Source organism: Hipposideros armiger, unplaced genomic scaffold (assembly GCF_001890085.2).
Source record: "Hipposideros armiger isolate ML-2016 unplaced genomic scaffold, ASM189008v1 scaffold_202, whole genome shotgun sequence".
Lineage (NCBI taxonomy): Eukaryota > Metazoa > Chordata > Mammalia > Chiroptera > Hipposideridae > Hipposideros > Hipposideros armiger.
Window position 1 is genome coordinate 1,024,241 of NW_017731552.1, and position 26,113 is coordinate 1,050,353.

The 26,113-nt window shown below is 52.1% G+C and overlaps 2 protein-coding genes across 11 annotated transcripts in view; one reads left to right on the plus strand and one right to left on the minus strand.

The window, feature by feature from the left end:
* Window positions 1-2,899, minus strand: part of SIRT6 (sirtuin 6) — an 11,442-nt gene extending 8,543 nt beyond the window's left edge. The window contains exons 1-2 of one of the 2 annotated variants that reach the window (XM_019653530.1): window positions 2,800-2,899; window positions 554-681 (exon numbers count right to left, since the gene is read on the minus strand). In XM_019653530.1, coding sequence (XP_019509075.1) covers window positions 554-681; window positions 2,800-2,865 — 194 coding nt within the window. In that variant the 5' untranslated portion in view covers window positions 2,866-2,899. The remainder of the gene's footprint in view (window positions 1-553; window positions 682-2,799) is intronic. The other variant, XM_019653531.1, reaches the window with a different exon arrangement.
* Window positions 2,900-3,046: 147 nt separating this feature from the next.
* Window positions 3,047-26,113, plus strand: part of ANKRD24 (ankyrin repeat domain 24) — a 23,506-nt gene continuing 439 nt past the window's right edge. Inside the window, exons 1-21 of one of the 9 annotated variants that reach the window (XM_019653556.1) lie at window positions 3,047-3,541; window positions 3,934-4,087; window positions 5,897-5,968; window positions 12,198-12,284; window positions 12,389-12,519; window positions 12,596-12,684; window positions 13,644-13,708; window positions 14,224-14,281; window positions 16,085-16,155; window positions 16,342-16,448; window positions 16,625-16,812; window positions 17,302-17,330; window positions 17,964-18,044; window positions 18,164-18,271; window positions 18,893-18,937; window positions 19,016-19,114; window positions 19,908-19,980; window positions 20,193-20,311; window positions 20,483-21,955; window positions 24,177-24,344; window positions 25,866-25,991. In XM_019653556.1, the coding sequence (XP_019509101.1) occupies window positions 5,933-5,968; window positions 12,198-12,284; window positions 12,389-12,519; window positions 12,596-12,684; window positions 13,644-13,708; window positions 14,224-14,281; window positions 16,085-16,155; window positions 16,342-16,448; window positions 16,625-16,812; window positions 17,302-17,330; window positions 17,964-18,044; window positions 18,164-18,271; window positions 18,893-18,937; window positions 19,016-19,114; window positions 19,908-19,980; window positions 20,193-20,311; window positions 20,483-21,955; window positions 24,177-24,344; window positions 25,866-25,991 (3,153 nt within the window). In that variant the 5' untranslated portion in view covers window positions 3,047-3,541; window positions 3,934-4,087; window positions 5,897-5,932. Of the gene's footprint in view, window positions 4,088-5,896; window positions 5,969-9,566; window positions 10,192-10,216; window positions 11,349-11,379; window positions 12,285-12,388; window positions 12,520-12,595; window positions 12,685-13,643; window positions 13,709-14,223; window positions 14,282-16,084; window positions 16,156-16,341; window positions 16,449-16,608; window positions 16,813-17,301; window positions 17,331-17,963; window positions 18,045-18,163; window positions 18,272-18,892; window positions 18,938-19,015; window positions 19,115-19,907; window positions 19,981-20,192; window positions 20,312-20,482; window positions 21,956-24,176; window positions 24,345-25,865; window positions 25,992-26,113 lie in introns of those variants that run through there. The other 8 variants (XM_019653554.1, XM_019653555.1, XM_019653553.1 and 5 more) reach the window with 8 other exon arrangements.

A 26,113-nucleotide genomic window follows, 5' to 3' on the forward strand; every position in this document is an offset into this window, starting at 1 on the left:
CTCATGGCAGCCCAGCTCCAGGTTGAGCTGTTGTTCAGCATCTTAGCTGTGGAGGGCAGTGTCACTGGCCCTCCAAACCGGGGCCCTCTGGCATCCCAAGCGAGTTCTTAACCATCGCGCCACTCGGCCGGCCCTTATTTTCATTTTCAATTTTACTTCAGAGCCTGTGGCTCGCAAGCTGCCATTTGCTGACCCCTGGCGGCTCTTCCGTCTCAAAAGTTTGCCGAACCCTGAATAGTACCCCAATATTTAGACATTTTCAGTGTGCCTAGATGAAAGACTACATTTTCCAGCATCCCTTGTAGCTAGGAATGATCGGGCGACCAAGTTTTGGCCAGTGGGGTGAATGGGATGTTGGGTGAGACTTAAAGGAACAAGTCTAAAAGGGAGGGGTCTTTCCTATCCCCATCACCCAGGGGATGGAAAGATTATTCAAGATTCACTGACGGGGAGGGCAGCAGGATGGGTTCTGATGCCCGGGCATCTGTAGCTCACGGGGAAGCCCTTGGAAGTTATCAGGTCCTGCCTTGACTTCCCCTCCACACTCACAGACCTGAAGTCGGGGATGCCCGAGGCAGTGCTGATGCCGGCACCCGTATGGAACACCACGTTGGAAGACTGCCAGACCAGCTTTGCCAGCTCCCACACCTTCTGCTCCAACTCCTCGGGGGGGTCAAAGATCTGTTGTGTGAGAGAGCAGAAAGGAGTAGTCAAAACGTGTCCCATAGCGGTAAGGCCACTGGCCACAGAAGAGCTGCCCCTGCCTTGTCCAAGGGAGGAGAGTGGATCTGAAAAGGAGGCTTATAGTCATTCCCTCCTCTGCCCACAGTGCTCTGGGGCTCCTACCTTCCTCCGGGTAAAAGCCTAAGTTCTCCTGGAGGCCTGCTGCCTAAAACACTCTTTCCTCAGACTACCTCCCTCACCTCCTTTAGGTCTTGGCTCAAAAGTCACCTCATTTGTACACCCAGGTTCAGAGCAGCATTATTTACAATGGCTAAAACACGGAAGCAACCCAAATCCATCAATGGATGAAAAAACACAATGTGGTCCATCCATACACTGGGATATTATTCAGCTTTAAGAAGGAAGGACATTCTGACACCTGCTACAATTTGGATGTACCTTGAGAACATTGTGCTGAGTGAAATAAGCCAGACACGAAAGGACAAATACTGTGATTCCACTTATATGAGGTCCCCAGAGGAGTCAAATCCATAAAGGCAGAAAGTAGAATGGTGGGTGCCAGGGGCTGGGGGAGAAAGAATTAGAGTTTAAACGGGACAGAGTTTCAGTTTGGGAAGATGAGAAAGTTCTGGATGGTGGTGATGGCTTCACACCATTATTAATATACTTAATACCACTGAATGTACACTTAAAAATGGTTATGATGTTAAATTTTATGAAAGAGGTATTTTACCACAATAGAAGACATTGAAAAAGCCATCTCGGGCCGGCCGAGTGGCGCGATGGTTAAGAACTCGCTTGGGATGCCAGAGGGCCCCGGTTCGGATCCCACATATGAGGGCCAGTGACACTGCCCTCCACAGCTAAGATGCTGAACAACAGCTCAACCTGGAGCTGGGCTGCCTATGAGTCGCCGGCGACGGCTTGGGCTGCAGTCCCTGTGGCAGTGGATTGCCATGGGCTACCGTGTGTGGCCAGCAGCCAGCGTAAGCGGCTAGCAGCCGCAGTGAGCGGCCGTCCAGAAGCCGGCAACTGATCTGCCTCGCCAGAGAAGAGCGCAATGATGGTGCCAACTTGGGCCAGTGAAGCAACGCCCTCCACAACTAGATTGAAGAACAAAACGACAGCAACTTGTCTGTTCCCCTTCCCCCAATTCCCCAGCACTGTTCCCATCCCCCCAATTCCCCAATAAAAATCTTTAAAAAAAAAGAAAAAGCCATCTCAGTGATGTGTCCCTGGCCACCTGGTTTCAATGCTGCCCCCAGCTCTCCTCATCCCTGACAGGTTTACTTTTCTCCCTAGTTCCCATCTCATTTCTTATATTTATTTGCTGCTGCCTGTCTCCCCACTGGAATGAGGGGGTTATCTGTTCCCTGCTAGGGTTCCAGGACCTAGAAAGTGCCTGATGGCACAGCAGGTGCTCAATAAATGTTTGTGGAATAATGTGAATACTGGCAAGAGAGGAGTGGGGCTTCAGGAAGCTTCACACCATCTAAGAACTCCTTAACTTCCTGAGCAGACTAGCCTTTATGGGATGGGGGCAATCTTCCCCCACTTTACAGAAGGGGAGAGGAAGCGCAGAAGGGAAGTGACAAGTCCAAAGTCTCAGTGTATGGAGTGGGCTTCCTCTCGGAGTAGCTGGAGGGGCCTTTCTGACACATATTTACATCCATCCAGGTTCCTCCCCAGCTCAAAACCCGTTTCCATCACCCTCAGGATAAAGTGTCAACTTAGGCTGGCATTTGGGGCAGGTCCTGACCAGATTCTGGAAACCTCTCTGATCTAATCTGTTCCCCAAGAATGTTTATTCCCACATCCCTGCCTTTGCCCCAGTGCCCTGCGCCTAGAACTACATCCCTTGCTCCCCTATCGGAACTTCAGGACTTCCTCACGATGTTCCTTTCCTCTGTGCCAGCCTCGCGGACCCGAAGCTGGGCGTGTTCGCGCCCCCGGGTATGCTAGGGGCGTCACTTCCCGCCCCCTCCTCACTGGAAAGTCCCTCCCATTGTCTAGCCTCGGTGCCTCCTGATATTCCCACAATGCCCCGCTGCTGCCCGGCCCCGCCCGGTCCGCCGCCTTAAAGGGGCGGCCTTCCGGACCTCCCGCCGCGCTCACCTCTGGGAGGCCGCACTTGCCCTTGTCCGCGTACGGCGACAACCCAGCCGCGTAATTCACCGACATTCTCGCCACCCCAACGGGAACAATAAAGTTTCCCTTGTTGAGGCCACTTCCGCCGGAAGCAGGGCGGGACGGGGAGGAACGAGGAACCGCCCGGTCTCTCCCTCCAAGGCGCATGCGCCTCATGTTGACGCCGCAGGCGCCATCTTAATTGCTGGTTAAAGAAGCCGGCTTACTTCTGAAAGTTCGCGTGGAACGGGGAAGGGGCTGTGACCTGGGTGGGAAGCCAGGGCTGCCGTCTACGTGAGAGTTCTCCAGCCACCTCTAAAAGGAGGAACACAAGCCAGTTCCCCTTTTTTACACATTAGTAAAGTGATGCTCCACTTCCACTCCTCCACGAGGATAGAGTCAGAGAGAAGCGACCCAGGACTGGGGCTTCCTGGGTTCTTATCGTTGCACATTTCAGAAGTTTATAAAGTTACGGGTGTAGGATACCTGTGGCACGGAGTAACTTGGGGCCTCATTAGGGAAGGTCCTGGACACCACTCTAAGTTATCTTAATGTTATTCAGGTGGATGATAATCTCCACTCAGCAGGACAGGTCCAGACTGCACCAACAGGCTAGAGAAGCTGCTTAAGGTCATCGGGGCTGGTGGCCTTGAGGACTCATTTAAGAAACACGTGTTGAGTACCTACTGTGTGCTGAGGAGGCACTGGAGAACAAAGGTGGCACCTTGTGGTAACTATGGACACAAACCAGTGACTGGGCAGTCGTGACTTAGTGTGATTGGGGTGCAATGAGGGCATCGGGAAAATGAGGGAGCTCAGAGGAGACACCTGACCCAGCCTGGGGCTTTCTGGAGGAGAGGATGTTGTAGCAAAGATCTGAAGCGTGAGTAGGAGTGAGATGGGGAGAATGAGCAAGTTGGGGATGACATGGGGTACAGAAAGAGTGCTCCTGACAGAGGGAACAGCAAATGCAAAGGCTGGGAGAAGAGAAAAAGGGTGGCTCATTCCGGAAACTGAAATCGGTCCAGTGATAGGGAAGAACGTCCGTGTCTTCCCGCCAGAGCCGGTTGGCCAACAGGCAGCCCTGCTGCCAACCTGTCTCCTCCCTCGGCTCATCCCCAGCCCCCTGGGGCAGCTGCCCGCTAAGAGCTGATCAGGTGTCCTAGCTGAGCGCACAGAGCTGATGGTGCAAGCTGGTGGCCCAGCTGGAAGCAGGTAACCGGAGCCAGCAGTGAACACTGGTGGCCTGCTGCTGGAGTCACAGGAGCTGCAGGAGGTAGGAGAGAAAGAAAGGGAGGGAGGACTTGGATGGGGGCTCCCTTTAGGGTCTTGGGCTCCTTGTCCCCGAGCCCTGGTATGTGGGAGAAAGGAGAAGCCGGTGTGTGTCCCAGCCACGCTGAGGAGCCTCCTAGGCACCCTGACACATGCACACAGTGGTTCATGCACATACCTCCCACTTCCCAGCCTTGACTTTGTCTAGGGTATGGACCCTCTTTTGCTGCTGCTGCTCAATATCCTGCCTGGCTTTCAGGCCCTGCTTATATACCATCCCCTCTTCCAGGAAGCAGCTCCCTAGATGAGGGCACTTCCCCCTCCCCCAAGCCCACAGATTCCCTCCTGCTGAAGCAACCTGTGGACTCCTCTCTTGGGTGTCTTATTACACTCTGCTCTGGGTGTGATTGAGTCCTTTAGACAGGGGTAAAGACAGGTGGGGGTGGGGGTGGTGAGCAAAGGAGTACATTGAGTGAATGGAGGGTGAATGAATGGATGGGCAGTAGATGGACAGTGGGTAGATAGAGTTAATGGATGGATGGGAAGGTGGATGTATGGTAAGTCGATAAGTCAGTGGAGGGTGGATGAGGATGGATGAGTGAATAGATGAGTGGGTGGGTGTTAGATGTGTGGGTGAGCACATACGTAGGTGTATAGGTGGATGGATGGGTGGTTAGGGAGGTGGATGGATGGATAGGTGGATGGGTGGGTGGTTGGTGAGTGGAGCACAGTGAAGGGTACATGAAAACCATGAGAAAAATGAGTTGGGCAGGTGAGTTGGTGGGTGGATGTACAAGTACTTAGACAGGAAGATGGATGTACAAATGAGTAGATGGGTAGGTAGGCAGATGGAAGGATGGCTTGGAGAAGTCATGGGCAGGTGGACAGGTGCAATCCTGCTCAGATATAGGAAGGAATCCCTGGCCACATAACTAGCAAAACATTCCTTCAAGACATCCCTGCCTAATCTCCATACCCACGTGTGCATGGGACACGGAACAAGCCTAGATGCATAGACGTGCATGCACACACACACCTCATGCTTGTGTGTGTGTGCACATACATGCACACAACCATCACCCCAGATCTCCACATGCCTTGGGTTACTTGCGTCTAGTCTCTCACTCACACAGAAGTTAGGCTGGTGTAAGGGGGGACTTAGCTGCAAGGATGTTCTCTCCGACTATCCAAAAATAATCATCTGTGCTAAGAGCCTCAGCTCTAGGCCTGGCCCCAAGGAGCCCCTAAGTATTCAGAAAGATTGAACCAGCCCAGACACTTTGAGCTTGTGGATCCATGGCTGGGGGAGCCCAATTTGGTGAGTTAGAGCTCTGTCTACTGGTGAGAGGCAAAGCTGATCAGAACATGGGATTTTGGAACTAGGCTGTGTGGGATGAATAGGAGTTCACCAGAGAAGGAAAAAAGAAAGGCAGGTAGAAATAACTGCACAGATAAAAGCTTGGAGACCAGAAAAGGCTTGATCTGCTTGGGCCACAGGGAATACTAGTGAGGTGCATTATTGAGCACCTATTGTTTGCTGGCCCTGTGGTAGGGACCTCATGGGAAACTGACCACGAGTTGGTCAAGAAGGGATTATCTTCCTCATTTTAAGGATGAGAGATGTGAAAGTCAGAGAGGGCAAGTGACCTGCTGAAGGACATGCAGCAGTTAGGAGGTGGAGCAGGTAGGTCTCTGTCCTGCTCCAGGTGCTAGGATGGCTTAGCGAGGGGGAAGTCGTCCTTTTGAGGAGGGGGAGGCAGCTGACGCTCCTGCTCACCAGAACTGATGTCCCTCACCCCCTGCACTTTCCCAGGTGGCCTGGATTGAGGAGAAACACTGGACGCTGGCCATGAAGACTCTCCGGGCACGATTTAAGAAAACAGAGGTGAGTCTGAAGCCATTGAGATGCCTGATGTCCCCCAACCTCAGGTTCCTGTCCTCCATGGCCTGACTGAAGATCCACTGGGCCTGTGGGCCATTGTCCTCTGCCCACAGATTTCTTTTAGCAGCGTCCATGTGACCAGGGCCCTCCTTGTTCAAAACTCTCCCATGGTTCCTCACCACGCACAGGTTCAAGTTTACCCCTTAGGGTCTGGCCACCTCCCCTTCCCTTTCTCTCTACTGCCCCCTGCTGCCCTGATGTCCCCACTGCTTCCTGTTTAAGCTTTCCAGCCACCGTACCTTTTCCCAGGCTGCTCCCTCCACCTGGGATGCCCTCTCCCGGTATTACTGCCTATCAAACCCTCCCCATCCCTACCAATTTGGCTCCAATAACACTTCTTTCAGAAGATCTGTGCTCTCCCCAGCTATAGTGACCACTTGCTTTTCTGAGGACTCACTTTTTGAGGGACTCTTATCTCTTGTTTTTGACTATTTATTCAGCAAACATTTGTATCAGGCACTGTTCTAGGCACAGAACAAATCACAGTGAATAGGACAGGCAGAAATCTTTGCCCTCCAGAGCTGACAGCCAGGTGGGGAAGATGGACGCTACACAAGATAGATGAAGGAAAAGGCATGTTTTGTGTCACAGAGACAAAGCAAGGAAAGGAAATTGGAGAGTCCAGGGCAGGGGAGAGGGTTGCAATTTTAAAGCAGCTTGTCAGCGAAGTTCTCGCCAGGAAGCTGATATTAGAGCAAAGATTATAAGGGAAAGAGAGAGGATTTCGTGTGTTTATTTGAAGGAATTGAATTCCAGATGTAGGGACTAGCCAGTGAAAAGGCCCTGAGGTGGGATAGAGCTGGCTTCCCTTGCAGCTATATCATGGACTGTGTACCCCCAGAGGGAAATGCTCCTTCTTCAGTCACTCCCACTCTCTCCTGTCCCCCACTCCCCCAGTTCCTGCCAGTGTGGGGGCCTGTCCAGTGCACAGATTAAGAGACCTAAGTGAGGGTTTGCATCTAGAGTCAGGGTGCCCCTCTGTGCTGGGCTTGGTTAGGCTTGATTTCACACTTGCGGCACAAAGAAACCAAGGTCCAGAGAGATTCAGTCACCATTCCCGGTCACAAAGCAGAGTGGCAACAGTGAGATTCAAACCTACATGTGCCTGACTTCAGAACTCTTAGTGTCTCTACCACGTGATAGGGCCTCCTGTTCAGCAGGCATAGCCCAGAGCAATCACAGAGGTTACCTGGAGGGTGCAGCGCTGGGGAGGTGCTTAGAAGGACCAGGAAGATTTAGACAAGTGAAGACACACAGGAGGAGGACGGAGACCAGTGTGGGCAAAGATTCGGAGTCTGGACCACGCCTGGATGATTCAGGGGCATATAGGATGATGAGCAGCTTTTTCTGGCTGGAGCAGAGAGCGTGAAAGGGAGCTGAGGGCAGAGAGGTCCAAGCCCAAGGAGTCCTTGAAAGCCAGAAAGAGGGGGCAGGGCCATAGCCTGGTTTAAAGTCAGGTGGCTCTGGGTTCAAATCCTGTCCCCGACAAGGTGGGTGACTTTGGGTCTGTTACTACCTATTCTGTGGCCTCCCTCAGTTTTTCCAACTTAACTATTCTATTTATTTTTATTATTGATTTTAACATTCCTTTCATTTTTATTTTATTTTAATTTAATGTTTTTAATTTTAAAATTGAATGTCATTGAATTAATTTTTAAGTATTTCATTTTATTTTTGTTTTTATCTATTTGTATTCAAATACTATAAATAGATAACCATGTATTTTGCAGATACTAGTATGATTAATTCTCTTAAAAATCTGTGAGGTAGTGGCTTTTATTAACCCCTACTTTATAGATGAGGAATGGAGGGCCAGAGAGGTTAAGGAATTTGCCCAAGGTCACACAGCTTGGACGTTAGACACCAGGCTTCCCTCATGTTACTGTGAACATGATTTGGGCTTTGGGAAGGAGGGTGAGAAGTGCACTGATTGAAAAGAAAAAAAGGAGAGAGGGAGAGAGAGAGAAGGGAGAAAGAGAAGAGAGAAATGGAGAGAAATAAATGAATAAATGGCTCATTAACCTCCTACAAAATGTGACATGGGTTCAGCTTCATTTACTGTGGAATGACCCTAGAAGTTTTCCTCCAGTTTGGATTCAATTCCTAACTTAGATTTTTCACATTGGCTCCCAAGAATTTCTGAAAAGTTGTAGCCTGTGGTAAACCAAACCAAATAATTGTTGAATTTCAAGAGCAGAATTATACTGAAATCAAATCTTTCAAAAAGTTTTGTGCAACTAAAAAAAAAAAAGACACCTAATTTGGAGCATGGGTGTTTTGAAAGATACGAGGCACAAAGTGAAAGCGGGGAGGAAGGGGGACTGGACAGTGCTAAATGTCAAACTGGGTGTGAGGGGTCTCTGGGGGTGCCTGGGGGGTGGGGACAGTGTTTGCTCTGAGTGGGAAGGAGCCTGGGCTGGGCCAGCAGGGCTGGAGCCTAGCAGCAGCTGGAAGGCCTGGAGGAGGAAGTCGGGGAGAACTTGTCCTCTATCCCCTCCAACACACACTGGGCATCTGCCATTGTCCCTCCCTCCACCTGCCCGTCTCCAGTTTCTTGCAGGCAGCCGGAGTCAGGTTCAGCTTTTGTTCAGCTCCCCGAGGGAATAAAGCAAACACCCATGACTGCAGAGGTCCCACCTCATGTCTCTGCAGATCTTTTATTCCCTTCTCTTTAGCACACACAGTTCAGCCCCCACACCTTTTCTCTAGTCCCTCCCTGCTGCTTGCTGTGCCCTCCCCACTCCACTCTGCTTCTCTAATACTAGCCTTATCCCCAACAGATCTGATACTTGCTCTGGGCCTTCCAGGGCCCTCTCTGGCCCTCAGCATTTCCATCCATCAAATGGGAGTTAACTGAAGCCATAAGCCCAGACTCCCACCAACCTCCTGCCCTTATTTCAGGTTTTAGAAAAATCCCACAAGAAAGAAGGTTGGGGTTTTTAGAAATTTGTAGACTCCCAATGCCTCAAGGCTTCCTGGCAAAGCTCTTTCCCTCTCCCTCCCTCTCTTTTTCCCTCCCTCCCCCATCTCATATTTATTTTCCAGAGTCAACCATTTCTTTCATTCATTCAACAGACATTTATTGAGCACCTACTGTATGCCAGGCCCTGTTGTAGGTGCTCATTTGGTTTAACGCTCTGTTCTTGTCGTCTTGAAATTCTTTATTTTTTAATAAGAGTCCCCACATTTTCATTTTGTACTGGGCCCCGCCAGATCTATTCCCAGTACCCATTGGGGCTACAGCAGTGACCAAGATGGACCCAAGTCCCTGCCCATGTGGAGGTGACATTCTAGGGGAGAGACCGAGAAGAAACAGAATATTTTTGGAAAGGTACACAGTGTGACGTCAGGTGTTGATAAGAGCCATGAAGGAGAAATAAACTCTACTAAGGGGCTAGAGAGTGATGAGAGTAGGCTCTCTGAAGGGGTGTCTTCTAGTGCAGACAACAGTAAAGGACTCACCAATGTGGACAGTGGGGGAGGGACGGTAGGGGAGGGTCAGTGCTCCAGGCAGGGGGCACAGCTAGAGTAAAGGCTCAGAGGTGGGTTGTTAGAGGACCAGAAAGCAGGCCGCTGCGGCAGGATGGATTGGACCAGGGTAAATAATGTAGAGATGAGCTCAGTGAGTTGACTGGCAGACTGTTTAGAGAAGGAGTGGGCACGTTTTTCCTGTAAAGGGCCAGACAGTAAATATTTGTGGTTTCGTGGGCCCTCCGGCCTCAATTTTGACCTTGCAGCTTGAGAGCAGCCATAGGCTGTCTGTAAATGGATGAGTGTGGCTCTGTCCCACTCAAACTTTATGTCTGGGCACCGAAATGTGAATTTCACATGACTTTCATGTGTCACGAAATAGCATTCTTTTTTTTATTTTCTTACCTCCAACCACTTCTAAGTGTAAAAAGTCATTCTGAGCTCTTGAGCCAGACATAACCAGGCAGGGGTGGGATTTGGCACGGGACCACAGTTTGCAGATCCCTGGCCATAGAACTTCCTGCGTTTTATGCTGAGTGAGGTCGCTGGAGGCTTTTGAGCAGGAGAGAGAGAGGATCTGATGCAGGCTTTAGGAAGTTGGTGGCCAAGGGACAAAGAGGACGAGGACAGAAGCCAGGAGACCAGAGAAGGGGTGTCCCCCAGATGGAGCCCTCAGTGATGGGACTGGACCACGGGTGAGAAGGGGTGAACCTGGACATAGTTTATAGTCGGTAGGGTTGGCTGGTGGATGGGGTGTGGGGTCAGAGAGAGGGGTCCAATGATGCCAGAACTTGGCTTGAGCCTCTGGGGGGACGGCAGTGTCCATGGCACACTGCAGGGGGCTTTTGTCTGAGCTTGTATAGCATCCAGGAGGACAGGCCAATAGCAGTTGGAAATCCGAGGCCTGAGCCCAGAGATCCATCTCAGTCTCCTTTCTGGACAAGCCAGCCCCTTGGAGTTAGAGCCAAAGGCTGTGTCCTCTCTATGTTTCAGTGATTTAACTAAGCACCTACTATGTCCTGCGTCCCCAGGATTCAGCATTAGATATGCACATGGGCCCAACCACATCTTTGTTTGATGAATGAATCCACATTTATGGCACCCTTACTATGTGCTAGTCACTGTGCTGAGTGCTTTGCTTATAGTATCTCATGTGGTCCTTCAATAACCCTCTGCAGTAGCTACTGTTTATTATGAAACCCATTTCCTGGATGAGGAAAGTGAAGTCCAGAACAGGTAAGTATCTTGGCTGAGTCACATAGGTGGTACATGCAGGGGGTACAGAGGGCAGGTCCCTGGATTCAAATTCAGGTTTGTCAGACTGCAGAGCCCCACTGGCCCATTGAGTGAATGAATGAATGAATGAATGGATGAATGAGTGAATGATGGATGAGTGAGTGCATGAATGATGGAGCTTATGAATGAATGGGTGAGTAAGTGGGATGGCAGGGTGGCAGTGGGAGGCTTTGTCTGTCCACGGCTCAGGTCTGGAGTCACCTGTGACCCCTGGCCAGCTTGGCTGCTGGGAGGAGGTGGAGACCACGCAGGCAGGCGCATCCATAGCGCTCCCGTGGGCAGCCTGCGGGGGTGAGTGAGCCAGGTCCTCCTCAGAGCAGCCAGGGCGGTGCCCCTCCCCCAGAGCCCAGACCCCTCCCTGGCTCTCCCCTCATGGTGGGGGAGGGGGCACGGGGAGGGGGGCACGTGGTGGAGGGGGCAGTGCTGGGTTTGGCACATAGCGCCAGCCCCTCAGACCCTTCCCGCTCCTCCGGCCTGATCGCCTCCCGGAGCCCGGCTACCCGGCGCTCTGGACGCCATGAAGCAGCTGTGTCTGTGTGCTGCCACCTCCTTCACGGTAGGGACACGGGTAGGGGCGCAGGACTGGGTGGGACTCAGGTTCTAAGTCTACCCTCCCTGCCCCGCCCCCTGACTATGCCGGGCCTAGATCCCCCCCACCCCCAAAACCAGAAGGATGAGCAGGGAGAGGGCAGAGACGGGGGTGGGCATTTGAGGAGACAGATGGGGACTTTGAGGACAGATGAAGACACTTAGTAGAATTGAGAGGGCATTTGGAGGGATAATTTGGGGGAACAGTTTTGGATGGAGTCACTTGAGGGACAGTTTGGATGCTATTTGGGGGGTTTTTGGGAAAAGATTGACATTTGGAGAACAATTTTAGAGGACATTTGAGAAAAACTTGGGGGGAGGACATTTTTGGGACAGACCATGGGGTCATTTAGGGGGCTGATTTTGGAGAACACATCAGGAACTTGGAGGAGACATTTTGGAGTGCATTTCAGGCTAGTTTTGGGGAACATCTTTGGGGACATTTGGGGGACAATTGTGGCATTTCAGGGGCTGTGGTAGAAGGATCAGTGGCAGAAGATGGTTCTGAGGGACATTTAAAGGGACAGTTTTAGGGGTTCCTTTGGAAGACTACTGAGGGTGGTTTGGAAAGACGTGTGGGTAAGTTTGATGGGGTGATGGAAAGGTGACTTTTCACTATGAGAACAGGCTGGGGGCCTAGGTATGGGGGACAATTTTTGGAAAGATGCTGGGGGCTGATCTGGGATAGTTTCATGGGAGTATGCTGGCACTGGGTATTGGAGAGACAGTTGGGGCTATTGGCCTCGGGGCAGAAGTTGAGGGGCACAGGCTTGGGGGACACTCTCAGGCCCCTGCCCAGGACCCCCTCCCCCTACAGTTGCGGCTCAGCCCCACTGACCTCGGCTCCTGCCCGCCCTGCGGCCCCTGCCCCATCCCAAAGCCTGCAGCCAGAGGCAGGCGCCAGGCAAGTGCCCGGGGGCGGAGGTGAGAGCCTGGAGCCCCTGCCAGGGGTAGTGGGGAGGAGTCAGTGGCTGCCCAGCCCCATGGTCCTCTGGGTGTGCCCCACAGAGCCAGGACTGGGGCAAAAGTGACGAGCGGCTGCTGCAGGCTGTGGAGAACAATGACGCCACACGGGTGGCGTCACTCATCATCCGCAAGGGGCTGGTGCCCACAAAGCTGGACTCCGAGGGCAAGTCCGCGTGAGTGCCTACGGCCTGGGGGGTGATGGCTGAGGGGTGGCTACTCTGTGGCTGACTCCTCACCTCTGACCTCCAGATTCCACCTGGCGGCCATGAGGGGTGCAGACAGCTGTCTGGAGGTGATGCTGGCACATGGCGCCAATGTCATGAGTACAGACGGGGCAGGTACTGCCCGCTGGGCCCCAGGGGTGGGAGGAAGAACTCAGACCAGGCGCCCAGCCTGAGGGTCCAGCCAGGCCCTGCTTCATGACCTGTGTTCTGCTAAAGAAGGGGGTTCCCTTTAGTGCCCCCACGGGCATGTCAGGCTGAAGTACCCAAGGACAGGGACTGTGGCTGGCACCGAGCAAGGTGAGTCAACTTGTAGATGAGGAGTAGCTGGGACTCAGGTAGTTTTTGAGTCAGAGGAAGTAGTTGTAACAGAATAGTATGTGAGCTTGAGAGCTTGAGTCACTGGGGGCATGAGAATAATTAGAATTTGCAGGGAATAGCTGAAGTGTGTGGAGTAACTGGAGTTTAGAGGTAGCTGCAGCACTGGGAGTAGCTGGGACAAAAGGTGAATGTGGGTATATGACTTAGATACCTGAGGGAATAGGTGAGATAGAATGCATGGCCAAAGAAAGTACGTAGCTGGGGCTCACGGTAAGTAGGCATGGGGCATAGCCATGTCTGAAGCTTCAGGCAGCAGGCATAGTAGCCAGGATGGTTGGAGTAGCTGGGGCTTTGCAGAATATCAGAGACAGGGACATAGATGGCACATAGCGTAGCAAGGGTATGAGGATTAGCTGGGAAATGTAGAACAAGTGTGGAATCTGGGGGCATAGCTGGTGCTTTGGTGTAGCTGAACGCACAGAGTAGCTAGGAGTATGGGAAGTTGCTGGGGCGGTAGGGCATCAGAGAGTGGGTGGATGTGGAATGTGGCTGAGATAAGATTGTCAGGAACACAGACTGGCTGGGACTTGGAGAGTCTCTAACCACAGGAAGTGGCCTGGTTTTGACAAGTACCTGGGTTGGGGGACTTTCTAGACATAGGGAAACCAAGTCATCACAAATAGTTGACACAGGTTGGAGAGCAGCCAGTGATCCTTGAGTGTCTGGAGCCCTAGTAAATTCTCTCTCCCTTTCAGGTTACAGTGCCCTCCACCTGGCGGCCAAGTATGGGCAACCACAGTGCTTAAAGCAACTGCTGCAGGTCATTTCCTTTGCTGTCTCAGAAACTCTCCTGCCCTGACTACTCCTAAAACCTAGCAATTCCCTGGACCTCCCCAGACACTCCTTGAATCCTAGATATTCCTTGGCCCCTTTTACTCCTGAGCCACAGCTACTTTTTGGACAAGCAGGTACTCCCTGAGTGTTCAGACACTTTCCGCACACAAGACATACTCCTAATACCAGATATTTCCTGAGCCCCAGCTTCTCCCAAACCCTAGGAACTCTCGTAGCCACAGGCACTCCCGGACCTCCCATCTCCTCCCCAAACCCCCAGCTGCTTCTGAGCCCCTAGCTATTACCTTTTCCTCACCAACTTTCATAAGAAAAAGTCACTTGGCCCTTGAGCCAGGCTCCGCAGAGCAGGTAGGTGGAAGGGGAGGAAGGGGTGAGGCAAGGAGCCTGAGATATAGCGGCGCCAAGGAGGGGCAGTTCCTAGAGAAACCAGCAGCGAAGAGGGATGGCTGTGCTTCAAATGACCTGTTGTCCTGTCCCCAGGCGTCCTGTGTGGTGGATACTGTGGACAGCAGTGGGTGGACGGCCCTGCATCACGCAGGTGGGTGCAGCCAGCCTCACCCTGCCCACCATGGCCCAGAGGGTGCTAGGCTTGGGGGCTAGTCTACCCGGGGCCCTGGGGACCTGCTGTGAAACTTCCGCCTTCCTTCTCCTTCTTTCTCACTGAGCACCTACTGTGTGCCAGGCATTGGGCCTCAGCAACCCTTGAGCCACCAACAATGATCCCATTGGACAGACAAGGCGACTGAGGTTCATCCACGAGAAAGTAGGGAAGACCTAGGCCGTCTAACCCCAAAGCACAGCCTACTGTATGTCAGGCCTGGGGGAGGATGATGGAGGGATGACCCAGTGTGATTTCCTTGGAGGAGCTCCTGGGGACTCTCAGGAGGGCCAAAGGTCCAGGCAGCCTTTATACTCATCAAATCCAAACTCTTTCCCCGAGGGAAGGGAAGGGACCCACTCACTTGAGCCAGAACCCAGCATAATGTTCACCATGCCCATGAGATTCTGGAATAGCTTTCACTGATGACTCCAGAAATGCCTGTCCTCTTGGGAACACAGAATAAATTGGTGTCTGCTTTAGAGTTTGTCAGTTTTAAAATTCCCTGCAGTTGGAGTACGCTGCCACCTAGTGGTGGTGATGTCTTTGGTCACGCTAGGGAAGCTCATTGGTTTTTTTCATTCAGTAACTTTTTTTTTTTAAAGGTTTTATTGGGGAATTGGGGGAGGGGAACAGACAAGTTGCTACCCTTTTTGTTCTTCAGTCTAGTTGTGGAGGACGTGGCTTCACTGGCCCAAGTTGGTATTATCATTGCACTCTTCCCGGGTGAGGCAGATCTGTCGCCAGCCTCTGGACGGTCGCTCATGGCGGCACTTGGCAGCTCACACCGGCTGCTGGCCGCTCACAGTAGCTTATGGCAGCCCACTGCAGCAGGGGCTGCAGCCTACCCCATCACCAGCGATTCACAGCATCCCAGCTCCAGGTTGAGCTGTTGTTCACCATCTTAGCTGTAGAGGGCAAGCGTCACTGGCCCTCATGTGGGATCCGAACCAGGGCCCTGCTGCTCAGAGCTGGCGTCCCAAGCCAGCTCTTAACCAATGCGCCACTCTGCCAGCCCCTCAGTAACTGTTTCTTGAGTGCCTGCTATGCATCAGGCTCTGTTCTGAGCGTTGGGATTATAGCAGTAAACAAAATCTCATACTCCCTCGGGCACCCAGCAGCTATCAAATAGAGTCTGTTAACTTGTCCAGCAACACCTCTCAGCATGAAGCCCTCCCTTCCCTATTTGAGGCTACACGTGGACATCCATACCGTCTCCCACACCCTTGACCTTACCAAGCTCTTTGCTCGTGCAGTAACCTCTACCTTCCCCTTTTCACTTTCAAAACTCAGAACTCAGATCAAACCCTGGGAAGCCTGCCCCACCCCAACTGAGCTCTGATCCTTCTGGTAAACATTAACACTCTCTTTATGAGGGTTTGGTACATAGTAGGTACACAATAAATACTGGGCGAATCAAAGAGGGGAAATAACATGAAAATCAGCCCAACGTCCCAGCTTAAGAGGGAAACCAAGTGGAATGTGGAACGAGCTTGGGACTGGAAGTTAGCTGACTTGGATCTTAATTGTGGTTTTGCCTCTGACCCGATGGGGTGACCATGGACCTGGTTGGGCCTTAGTTTCCTCATCTGTAAAATAGGATTCATACTTTCATTATTTATCTTCCAGGGGAGGTGGGAATTTCTCATGAAATAAAAGATAAGAATCACACCCAGACAGAGGGCCCACAGAAAATGTCTAAGCTTTACCCTATCTACCACTTACCCCTTTCTCTTTTCCCAGCGGCGGGTGGCTGCGTCTCCTGCTCAGAAATGCTCTGCTCCTTCAAGGCACATCTGAATCCCCGAGATCGGGTGAGCTTCTGCGATCTTTTGGGAAAAGATAATGTACTTGATGTACGCTGCTACCAAGTGCCAACATCCCAGGCACCCTTTGAAAAGTGTAGAAAAGTTTGAAGTGAAGCCCAAGGGCAGTCATGTAGGCTTCCCCGTGTCCCAGGGTCTCATGTCTCATTTCATCCCTCTCCCAACCCCCACCAGTTGGGTACAACACCCCTCCTCATAGCAGCTCAGATGTGTCACACAGATCTGTGCCGCCTCCTCCTGCAGCAGGGGGCTGCCGTGAATGACCAGGACCTGCAGGGCAGGTGAGCATTCCTCCTCCCGCCAGTCCATTGTGTGCTGTGTGACCTTGTGCAAGCCTCTCAACCTCTCTGGTTGGGGGGAATCTCCTTGGCCTCCTCCCCAACCCAAGCTGGGTGTTGAGGAAGGCATGGGGGTTTGAGGATGTCCTCACCCCCTCAGTAGCCCCCTCTTCTGGTAGGACGGCCCTGATGCTGGCCTGTGAGGGAGCCAGCCCCGAAACTGTGGAGGTGCTGCTGCAGGGCGGGGCCCAGACTGGCATCACCGACGCGCTGGGCCAGGATGCTTCTCACTACGGTGCCCTGGCAGGGGACAAACTCATCCTGCAACTCCTGCAGGAAGCAGCTCAGCGCCCCTCACCACCCAGTGGTATGCAAGACCCACCTCTCAGCGATTTCAGGCACCCTCCTCCATCTCCTTCAGCTTCTTGTTACCCATTTCTCTCCCTACTGTGGATTGTTCCAAGGTATCCCTGTTTACTGTTTTACAGGAAGTTTCATGGCTACCCTGATCCTACTCAGGACAGTTTCAAGGAGACCCAGAGTTTTTAGAGTAGTCTAGGGGTCCACTTCACTTTCTTGGGTGATCCTTATTCTTAGATCTTTGACTTTCCTTAGAATTGGCATCCCACTCACCCCATCCTGGAGATGCCACTGTCCTCTTTTTTAGAGTTTCAAGGCTCCTCTTATCAGCATTTTGCCAAAGTAGTTGATTCCTACCTTAAAAGCTCTGGTTCTTGGGGAATCAGGAGCAGCTCTGTAAGTCCCCTGGGCTCGCCAGTGCCCTTCCTAGGGCAGGGAACGGAGTCCCTAGAACATAGTGCCTGACCCTGCTTTCCTCTCTCCCCTGCCCTCCTAGAGGATGACTCAGGCGAGGCATCATCTCAGGTATGCATCTCTAAGCAGTGAATGAGTCCTCCTCCCTATGCACACACTACCTTCTCCTTGCCCCAAGCTCTGTGGGAAGAGAAGGAAGAGATTGACCCCTGCTTCATGGTTATGACTTGGGAGAACTTGTTTGGGAGGAATGCTACCTTCAGGGTACGCTGCCACCAAGTAGCAGCATTGCCCACAGCATAACTCCCAGAACTGGGTGAGAACACTGGGGAGATAGGGCCAAATCATGGGGCTGGGGTGAGGTGATGAGGGGACTGAGATTGGTGAGGGCTGGTGTAGTCAGGGAAGGAGGCAGGTCAGGCCTTTTTTCCTCTCCCAGCTTTATACCTTCGCAGCTCTATAGGGAAAGGAAATTTGTAGACATCTGGTCTAGTTGGGAAAAGTCCCAAGGCATGGAGAGGGGCAGAGAGTAAAGCATAAGATCTGGAACTCTCAGGGAATGTAGTCTCATCCCCTTTATGCTGGGATAAGTGAGGACCAGAGAGAAGTAGGGACTTGCTCAGGATCACACAGGAAGAGCGGGCAAAATTGAGGCTGGTGACAGATAGGAGGCTGGCTGGGTTGGTTCATTTGGGTGGGTGGCTGGCATGTCCCCCATGTGCCCCTTCACCCCCTCCCACCCAGAACTCTGTGTCCAGCCATGAAAAGCGAGGGGCCCCTAAGAAGCGGAAGGCACCTCAGCCCCCCGCCAGTGTCCCTGTGCCGGTGAGAGATGTCCTGGCCATGGGGGCAGGAAAGGAGGGAGGGAGCTCTGGCTCATATATGGGATGGGACAGCCCTTGAGCCTCATGTAAAGGTGGTGGGTCGTGGGGTGGGGGCAACAGGATGATCGTGATGCCTATGAGGAGATTGTGCGGCTGCGACAGGAGAAGGGCCGACTGCTTCAGAAGATCCGGGGCCTCGAGCAGCACCAGGAACGGAAAAAGCAGGAGGTGAGGGGCAGCAGGGACACAGGCCTGGGGCCAGGTGCAATTCTGGGAGGACGACTCCTACCTCCCTATCCTCACCTCCCCACTCTGCTACAGCCACATGGGCCTCCTCACTGTTCCTCCAACACACCAGGCATGGTCCTACCTCAGGGCCTTTGCATGTGCTATTCCTTCTGTCTGGATGTCCCCCAGATGTCACCTCCTTCAGGTCTTTGCTCAAAGACCCTTTGTCAAAGACACTTTCCCTGCCCACCTTATTTAAAATTGTGACACTGCCCACTCACTTCCCAGTTTCCTTTATTTTTGTGCAAAGCACTTATTGCTTTCAGACATGCCACATATTTTACTCATGTTCACCCATCGACTGTAAGCCCACAGGGGCAGGCATGGTGGATGGTTGCCTGGCTCACAGTAGATGCTTGATAAATATTTATAGGATGAACAAATATTTGAGTGAGTGAATGAATGAATGAGTGGTCAAACATGGGGTCTGGCACAAAGTTGGCACTGCATGCAGTAGGTGCACAGCAGACATCTGTGGGTGGAATGGAGGGTTACTAAGCAGGAAGTGGGCCGGGGAGACCCCCAGCCTGGATCCAAGCCCTGTCCCCCTTCTTTTATAAGCTACCAGAGGCAGAGGCCAGCTCCCTTCACAGCCTGGAGAGACAGGTAGGGGAAAAGCCGGCCCCCCCAGTTGCCCAGCGTTTCTTCCTGGAGACTGGCTGAGCCTCCACCGCCCTCCTCCAGGTGCAAGAGTTGCAGCAGCTGCTGGCGGAGAAGCAGGAGGAGAAGGAGAGTCTGGGACGGGAGGTGGAAAGTTTGCAGAGCCGACTGTCCCTGCTGGAGGTGGGCTGGGTGGAGAGTGGGGGGTGGGGCCTCAGCAATTTCGTAACAACCACACTAATACACGCAGTCTCACACACATGCAAACCCACACAGTAGACATACAATCACACACATAATAGATACTTCTCAGAACAAATCACACAAACACACGAAATTGGTCTTACACATATAACAGGTAAACACATCAGTGAAAGCAGTCACACACACACACAAACATCACATATGTGCACACAGCAAACACTTCTCATTCAATCACACACACAGATGACATACTCACAAATACATGTATACACACATGTATTTCTCAAAATACACAAACACAACCACTCACACATCTACACAAACACTCAAAATGTAACCATGCACACACAGTGGACTAAAACACAAGTGTAGAACTACACACTATCACAGGAACTCACACAGGAGAGGCGAGGGCCACTGTTCACAGAGGCACACACATGTACACAAGCGCTCACTGCAGACCCACAAACTCCAAACCACACACACGCACCCCACCATCCATCTCTCAGTCCTGTGTGTTCAGGCTGCACGTACAACCTCAATCATTGGGGTTATGGTCACACACTGGCGCAGTGACTGAGCTGTTTATTAATCTTCCTGGGGGCCCAGCATAGTCCTAGGCACTCAATACTTGTGGGCCAAACACAGCCAGTCAGATGCTTGTGGGGAGTCAAATAGACCGTGAACACCTCTGTCTACTGGATTCCTGGGGGGGGACATGGGGGTAGGAGGGGGGACAGGACCCCAAGCTGGATGTCACCCCCCCTCCCAGAACGAGCGGGAAAACACCAGCTATGACGTGGCCACCTTGCAGGATGAGGAGGGTGAGCTACCCGACTTTCCAGGTGAGCCATACCCCGTCCTCCCCCCACGCACTCCCACCCACCCATTCCCCGGCGTCCCAGGAGACAGAATCTTGACCCACAGGCGAGGAGAGAGTTTGAAGCTGGGAGGAAGGTTGACCCTCACTTGTAATTCACTCCCTGGGGACCCCAACCCGCTGCTCCAGACTCCCAGCTGCTTGGCACCCCAGGGTCTGACTCTGTGCACCTACCAGGGGCCGAGATGCTGCTCTCCAAGCAGCTAAGCCCATCAGTCCAGGAGCTCTTGACCTCGCTGCAGGAACAGGTGGCCGTCCTCACCAGACAGAACGAGGAGCTGATAGAGAAGGTCCAGGTGGGGAAACTGAGGCCCGGAAGAGTGGGCTGAGAGAGATTGTAGGGATAATTCCTCGAGGGAGTTGGGGTGAGCACATGGCTAAGTGTGGGCAGGGAAGGTGGCAAGACTGCCCTGTGTCCCTATGGCCACTTCAGCTCCCGGCGACTCCCTCCCCACCCCACCCCCCAGATCCTAGAGTGCTTTGAGAAGGATGAGATGGAGGCGAATGGTTCAGCTGAGGTCATCCCTCTGGCCCTCTACAACTCTCTCCGGACTGAGTTTAACCAACTGCGCAGGCAGCATGCTGAGGCCATGCAGGCACTGGAACAGCAGGAGGTACAGGGGACCCCCAGAGAAGAGAAGGCAGCCGCTGGGGAGCACAAGGACACACGAGACATGACCACCAGAAATGGGCCAACAGAAATGGAGCTTAATGGCACTGTGGCTCCAGAAACCAAGGTTAATGGAGTGGAGACCACAGATGATGAGACTGCAGGCGGTGAAACTGTAGAAGCCAGGACTTCGGAAGTAGCTTCCATGGGGGCTGAGGCCACAGAAACAAAACCCATGGACACCGAGGCCACAGAAACTGAGGGTGCAGGAGCTGGAGCCTTGGAAACACAGGCCACAGAGGCTGAGGCCACAGAAACAAAAGCTCCAAAAGAAGGAGGAAACCTGGAGACAGAGGACACGGGAGCAGAGGCCACAAATAGGAAAGCAGAGGAACCAGACACGAAAGCCAATGGAGTGGGAATTGTGGAGGGAGAGCTCACAAGCACGGAGACCATGAAGGTGGAGGCCACCTCCCCAAGTGTCCCCACTGACTCTGTCCTATACTCTGGTGCTGCCGAGGCCTCGGAAAAGCTACAGACCGAGCTGGAGACCAGGATTCGTGGCCTGGAGGAGGCGCTCCGACAGCGGGAGCAGGAAGCAGCCACAGAGCTGGAGGCAGCCCGTGGCAAGTTCGAGGCGGAGGGCAGCAGGGCTGGTGGGGGAGGCAGCGGTGATACGGTCCAACTGCGGGCTGCGCTGGAGCAGGCGCGGGAGGACCTCCGAGACCGGGACTTTCGCCTCCGAGAGCTGGAGGGCACCTCCGCCTGGCTTGATGAGGCCCGGGCCAGCCGGCTGCTGGCTGAGGAGGAGGCCCGGGGCCTACGGGCAGAGCTGGCTCGACGGGAAGAGGTGCGGTTGGAGCAGATTCGGGAGCTGGAGGTGCTACGGAAGCAGCTGGCCACTGCCACGGCCACCGGTGAACAGCAGCGGGCAGCAGCTGCCGAGCTGGGCCAAGCACGGGACAAGGCTGAGGCCCGGGCCGCTGAGTTGGCCGCAGCCTGCGAGGAGGCTCGGCAGGGCCTGGCAGAGCTGCGCGAGGCCTCGGAGGTGCTCCGCCATTCGGCAGTGCCGGCCTCTGAGCATCACCGGCTGCAGGAGGAAGCCCTTGAGTTGCGGGGCCGGGCAGCCAGCCTAGAACAGGAGGTGGTGGCCATAGGCAAGGAGAATGCCCGGCTGCGGGCAGAGCTGGAGCGAGAGCGTGTGGGCAGCGTGGCCCGCATGGAGCACGAGCGCATAGTGGGTGCATTGCAGGCTGATGTGGCCCGGCTGGAGGGGCAGCTGGAGGAGCTAGGACGCCGCCATGAGAAGACCAGCGCTGAGGTCTTCCAGGTGAGCATGGCTGGGCCCCCACCAGGCACACCCACCAGCCACTTGGTTATCTGTTTTGACCCTGCAGCCATGGGATATTTCGATCCCATAGGTTTCAATGCCACAGATACTTGACCCTGCCAATGATTCCTGGTGGACCTTTGACCCTGCAGCCATTCTGATCTCCTGGATGTTTAAACTTGTATTTTCTTTAAAACGTTTTGGCCATTTCGACCCCATAACTTTTTGTAATGATTAGCACTTTTTGCGATCTGTTTATAAAACCTGTGTGTATCCAAAAGTCATGGAGAAATTCGCATATGTTTTCTTCCAGTATCTTTATTGTTTTAGTTTCACAATCATTTTTATGCTTTGGCTGTAATTGTGTGTATGGTGTGAGGTGGGGATCAACATTCACTCCGTTATCTGCAAGCAGTGATTTTTGCCCTGATATTTTCACCTGATATGCATTTTCTCTGCTGGTCGAAATGACCCTGTGGTTTTCCCAGCTCACTCCTTTGAAATTCTCATTTTATCTTATCATTTTGATGCTTTGGAGAAGGACAAGCACAGGGATTTCTGATCTCATTTTGAACCCAGGAGATTTTGATGCTGAGGTTTGTTTTGTAACCCAGGGAGTATTTATTTTGTCCCTGATGGTAGACCTTTGACTCCATCTTTTTTCTTATATTACAAAAAAAAGAAAAACAACTGTTTCAACAAATATATAAATAAGAAGCTACGTTCATTACTTGTCAGGAAAGCATTTCTCTCTCTGAGCTTCTGTTTCCCATATAATGGAGATAATAATAGTTCCTAATCCTCACATGGAAATTAAGTGGTTTAATTTACATTAGCTACTTAGGAAAGTGATGGTACAAATGATTAAAAAATGACAGCCAGAATTATTTTTTCTCCAAGAACATCCTCTTTTATTTTATTTTTTTAAGATTTTTATTGGGGAATTGGAAGAGTGCTGGGGAATTGGGGGAAGGGAAACAGACAAGTTGCTGTCATTTTGTTCTTTAGTCTAGTTGTGGAGGACGCTGCTTCACTGGCCCAAGTTGGCACCATCATTGCACTCTTCCCCGGCGAGGCAGATCAGTCACCGGCTTCTGGACGGCCGCTCACTGGGGCTGCTGGCCGCTCATGCTGGTTGCTGGCTACACACGGTAGCCCATGGCAACCCACTGCAGCAGGGGCTGCAGCCTACGCCGTCGCCAGCGACTCATGGCAGCCCAGCTCCAGGTTGAGCTGTTGTTCAGCATCTTAACTGTAGAGGCCAGTGTCACTGGCCTTCATATGTGGGATCCAAACCGGGGCCCTCTGGCGTCCCAAGCCAGCTCTTAACCAATGCGCCACTCAGCCGGCCCAAGAACATCCTCTTTTAAACCAGTTAAACTCTAGATCTTCTTCATAGAATTCACAGTCCAAACTAAGTATGGCCATCTTCATAGATATCTTCTAAATTTTACCTGCCTCCTGACCACTTCCTTCTTGGTTAAATTTTACAAGTCTGATTTGATTTATCAATTAGTTTAGTTTTCTTTTAATTATTAATGTGCAGACAATCTATACTAATTGGAATACCTAATTGTTGTCCATTTTCCCCTGGAGCTGTTATTTCTGTAAAGGCCAGTGTTCCTCCCAGGATCAATTTTTGTAATTCTAACATTGCTCCAATCTTGATATTTCTGTGAAAATGCAGTCATCATTTTTTGGGACATCTGTTTGCTTTTCATCCAAATTCTTCTCTTTTTCTTTCATTTTGTAAGAAATCTACAAACCTTCAACGACTGGCAGAGAAAAGGACATTAGTGATGATGATGATGATGATGATGGTGATGGTGATGGTGATAATAATACCCCTAACTCGAATATAGGACTTACTGTGTGCCATGCACTGCTATAAGCATATTCCATGTATTTGCTCATTTTATCCTCACAACTACCCTATGAAGTTGAGGCTATAATTATCCTCATTTTACATATGAGGAAACTGAGGCACAGAGAGGTTAAGTCATTTACCTAAGGGCCACACAGCCAGCAGATCAGAGTTGCTTGGCAGGGTCAGAATGTTCATAGTGCCCAGGGGAATCCAGCACTTCCCTGAGTCAAACTCTTTGAGGTCAAAATGGGCTTGAATGCCCTCAGGCCAAAATAACGGGTCAGAGGAACTCTGGGGTCCAGGCATATTTGGGGTCCAAGTGTCCTCAGGGTCATGCATGGGCTTGGGCTACAGGTGCAGCGGGAAGCGCTGTTCATGAAGAGTGAACGACACGCAGCCGAGGCCCAGCTGGCCACGGCAGAGCAGCAGCTGCGGGGGCTACGTACTGAGGCAGAGCGGGCACGCCAGGCCCAGAGCCGTGCCCAGGAGGCCCTGGACAGGGCCAAGGAGAAGGACAAGAAGGTGAGTCCTCTTTTCCTGTGCTCAAATGGGGGCCTCCACTCAACAGAGGTTGGAGGGAACCTAAGAATGTCCCAGCTAAAAAGGTCTGGGAACCCATTTTCCAGGTAGGAGACTGAGGCACAGAGAAGGAAAGGGACAACTCAGACACACAGGCTACTGTTCCAACTACTAATTATAACCACGGTAACAATTTTTGAGGGCTAATTGCATAGCAGGCCCTGTACTATGCATTTAACACAGATTAATGCAGTTAATCCTCTCATCAAGTTCCAATAAGATTGGTGCTTTTATTATCCCCATTTGAGGAAACTGAGGCACAGAGAAATGAAGCCATTTGCCCAAGGTCACACATCTATGCATTGGTTCCGCCAGGGTTCAAACCCAAGTTCCCAAGTTCTTTTATTAAATAATAAGAATAATGATAACAGAAGCCTCTGGTTATTGAGTCAGGTGTTTTTTATACATCATCACTTTTAATCTCCTCACAGTCCTAAGAGCCAGAAAGCATTTTATCTTCATCTTCCAGATGAGCAAACTGAGGCTGAGAGGCAAATTGCGTGGCTCAAAGTCACACAGCATGTCAGTGGGCAGTGGATGTGACCTGCAGAGCCCCAGGTGCTTTAGCACAAAGAGTCACCCAGCCCCAACTTGCTGTGTGACCTTGGACAAGTCACTTGACTTCTCTGAGCCCCAGTTTCCACCTCTATAAAATGATGATAAAATTGTGGTAGGGGTTATGGTTTATTTGTAGCAGGGTTCCTCCCCCTCGGCACTAGTGACATTCAGGGCCCAGTCACTCTCTGTGGGGAGCTGTCCTGGGCACTGTGGGGTGTTCAGCATCCCCAGCCCCACCCACTCAATGCCAGGAACACCCCCAGATATTGCCCAGTGTCCCTTGGGGGAAGAATAGCCCCTGATGTATTTATTGAATGTCTGATGTTTGCCAGGCACAGTTTAAACTTAATCACTGTTGAGAATCATGGTAACTGATGAGAACCATGATTCTCCTTACTTTACAGATGAGGAAACTGAGGCTCAGAGGGGTTAAGTCATTTTCCCAAGATCTCCTTTGAGAAAGGGGTAGAGAACAGCCCAAACCCAGGGCTTCCTGCCCTCCTGTTCTCTCAGCCTCCCCTTTCTGTGACAGGATTGGCAAACCTTTACTGTAAAGGGCCCAATAGGCATTGTTTTGAGCTCAGCTCTGCCATTGCAGCATGAGACTTAGGTGACATGAACACAAATGGTTGTGGCTGTGCACCAGTAAAATTTTATGTACCGTATGAACATGGAAATGTGAATTTGATCTAATTTTCACGTGTCATGAAATAGCATTCTTCTTTTGATTTTTTACCCCACCCCCAACGACTTAAAAATGTGCAAACCATTCTTAGCCTGAGGGCCGGAGTTTGGTAGCCTTTAGGATGTGACTTCCCCCTGCACGCCTCTGTCCCACCTCTCTTATCAATGCTGCCCTCAGCCCTGGGCTCAGGGTGACCACTGACACCCCCCCCCGCCCCCCAGATTACAGAGCTCTCCAAGGAGGTCTTCAGTCTTAAGGAAGCGCTGAAGGACCAGCCAGCAGCCCCAAGCAGCCCTGAGGTGGAGGCCCTCCGTGGCCAGGTGAAGGCTCTCCAGGGGCAGCTGGAGGTAAGAGCTGCACATGTAGGCACACCAGGGGGGGGGGGGGGGGGAGTGGCAGCAGAAGCATGGGGTACATGTGCCAGGCAAGGGAAGAAAACATTTCAATATTTTGGCAACCGGCACCATCA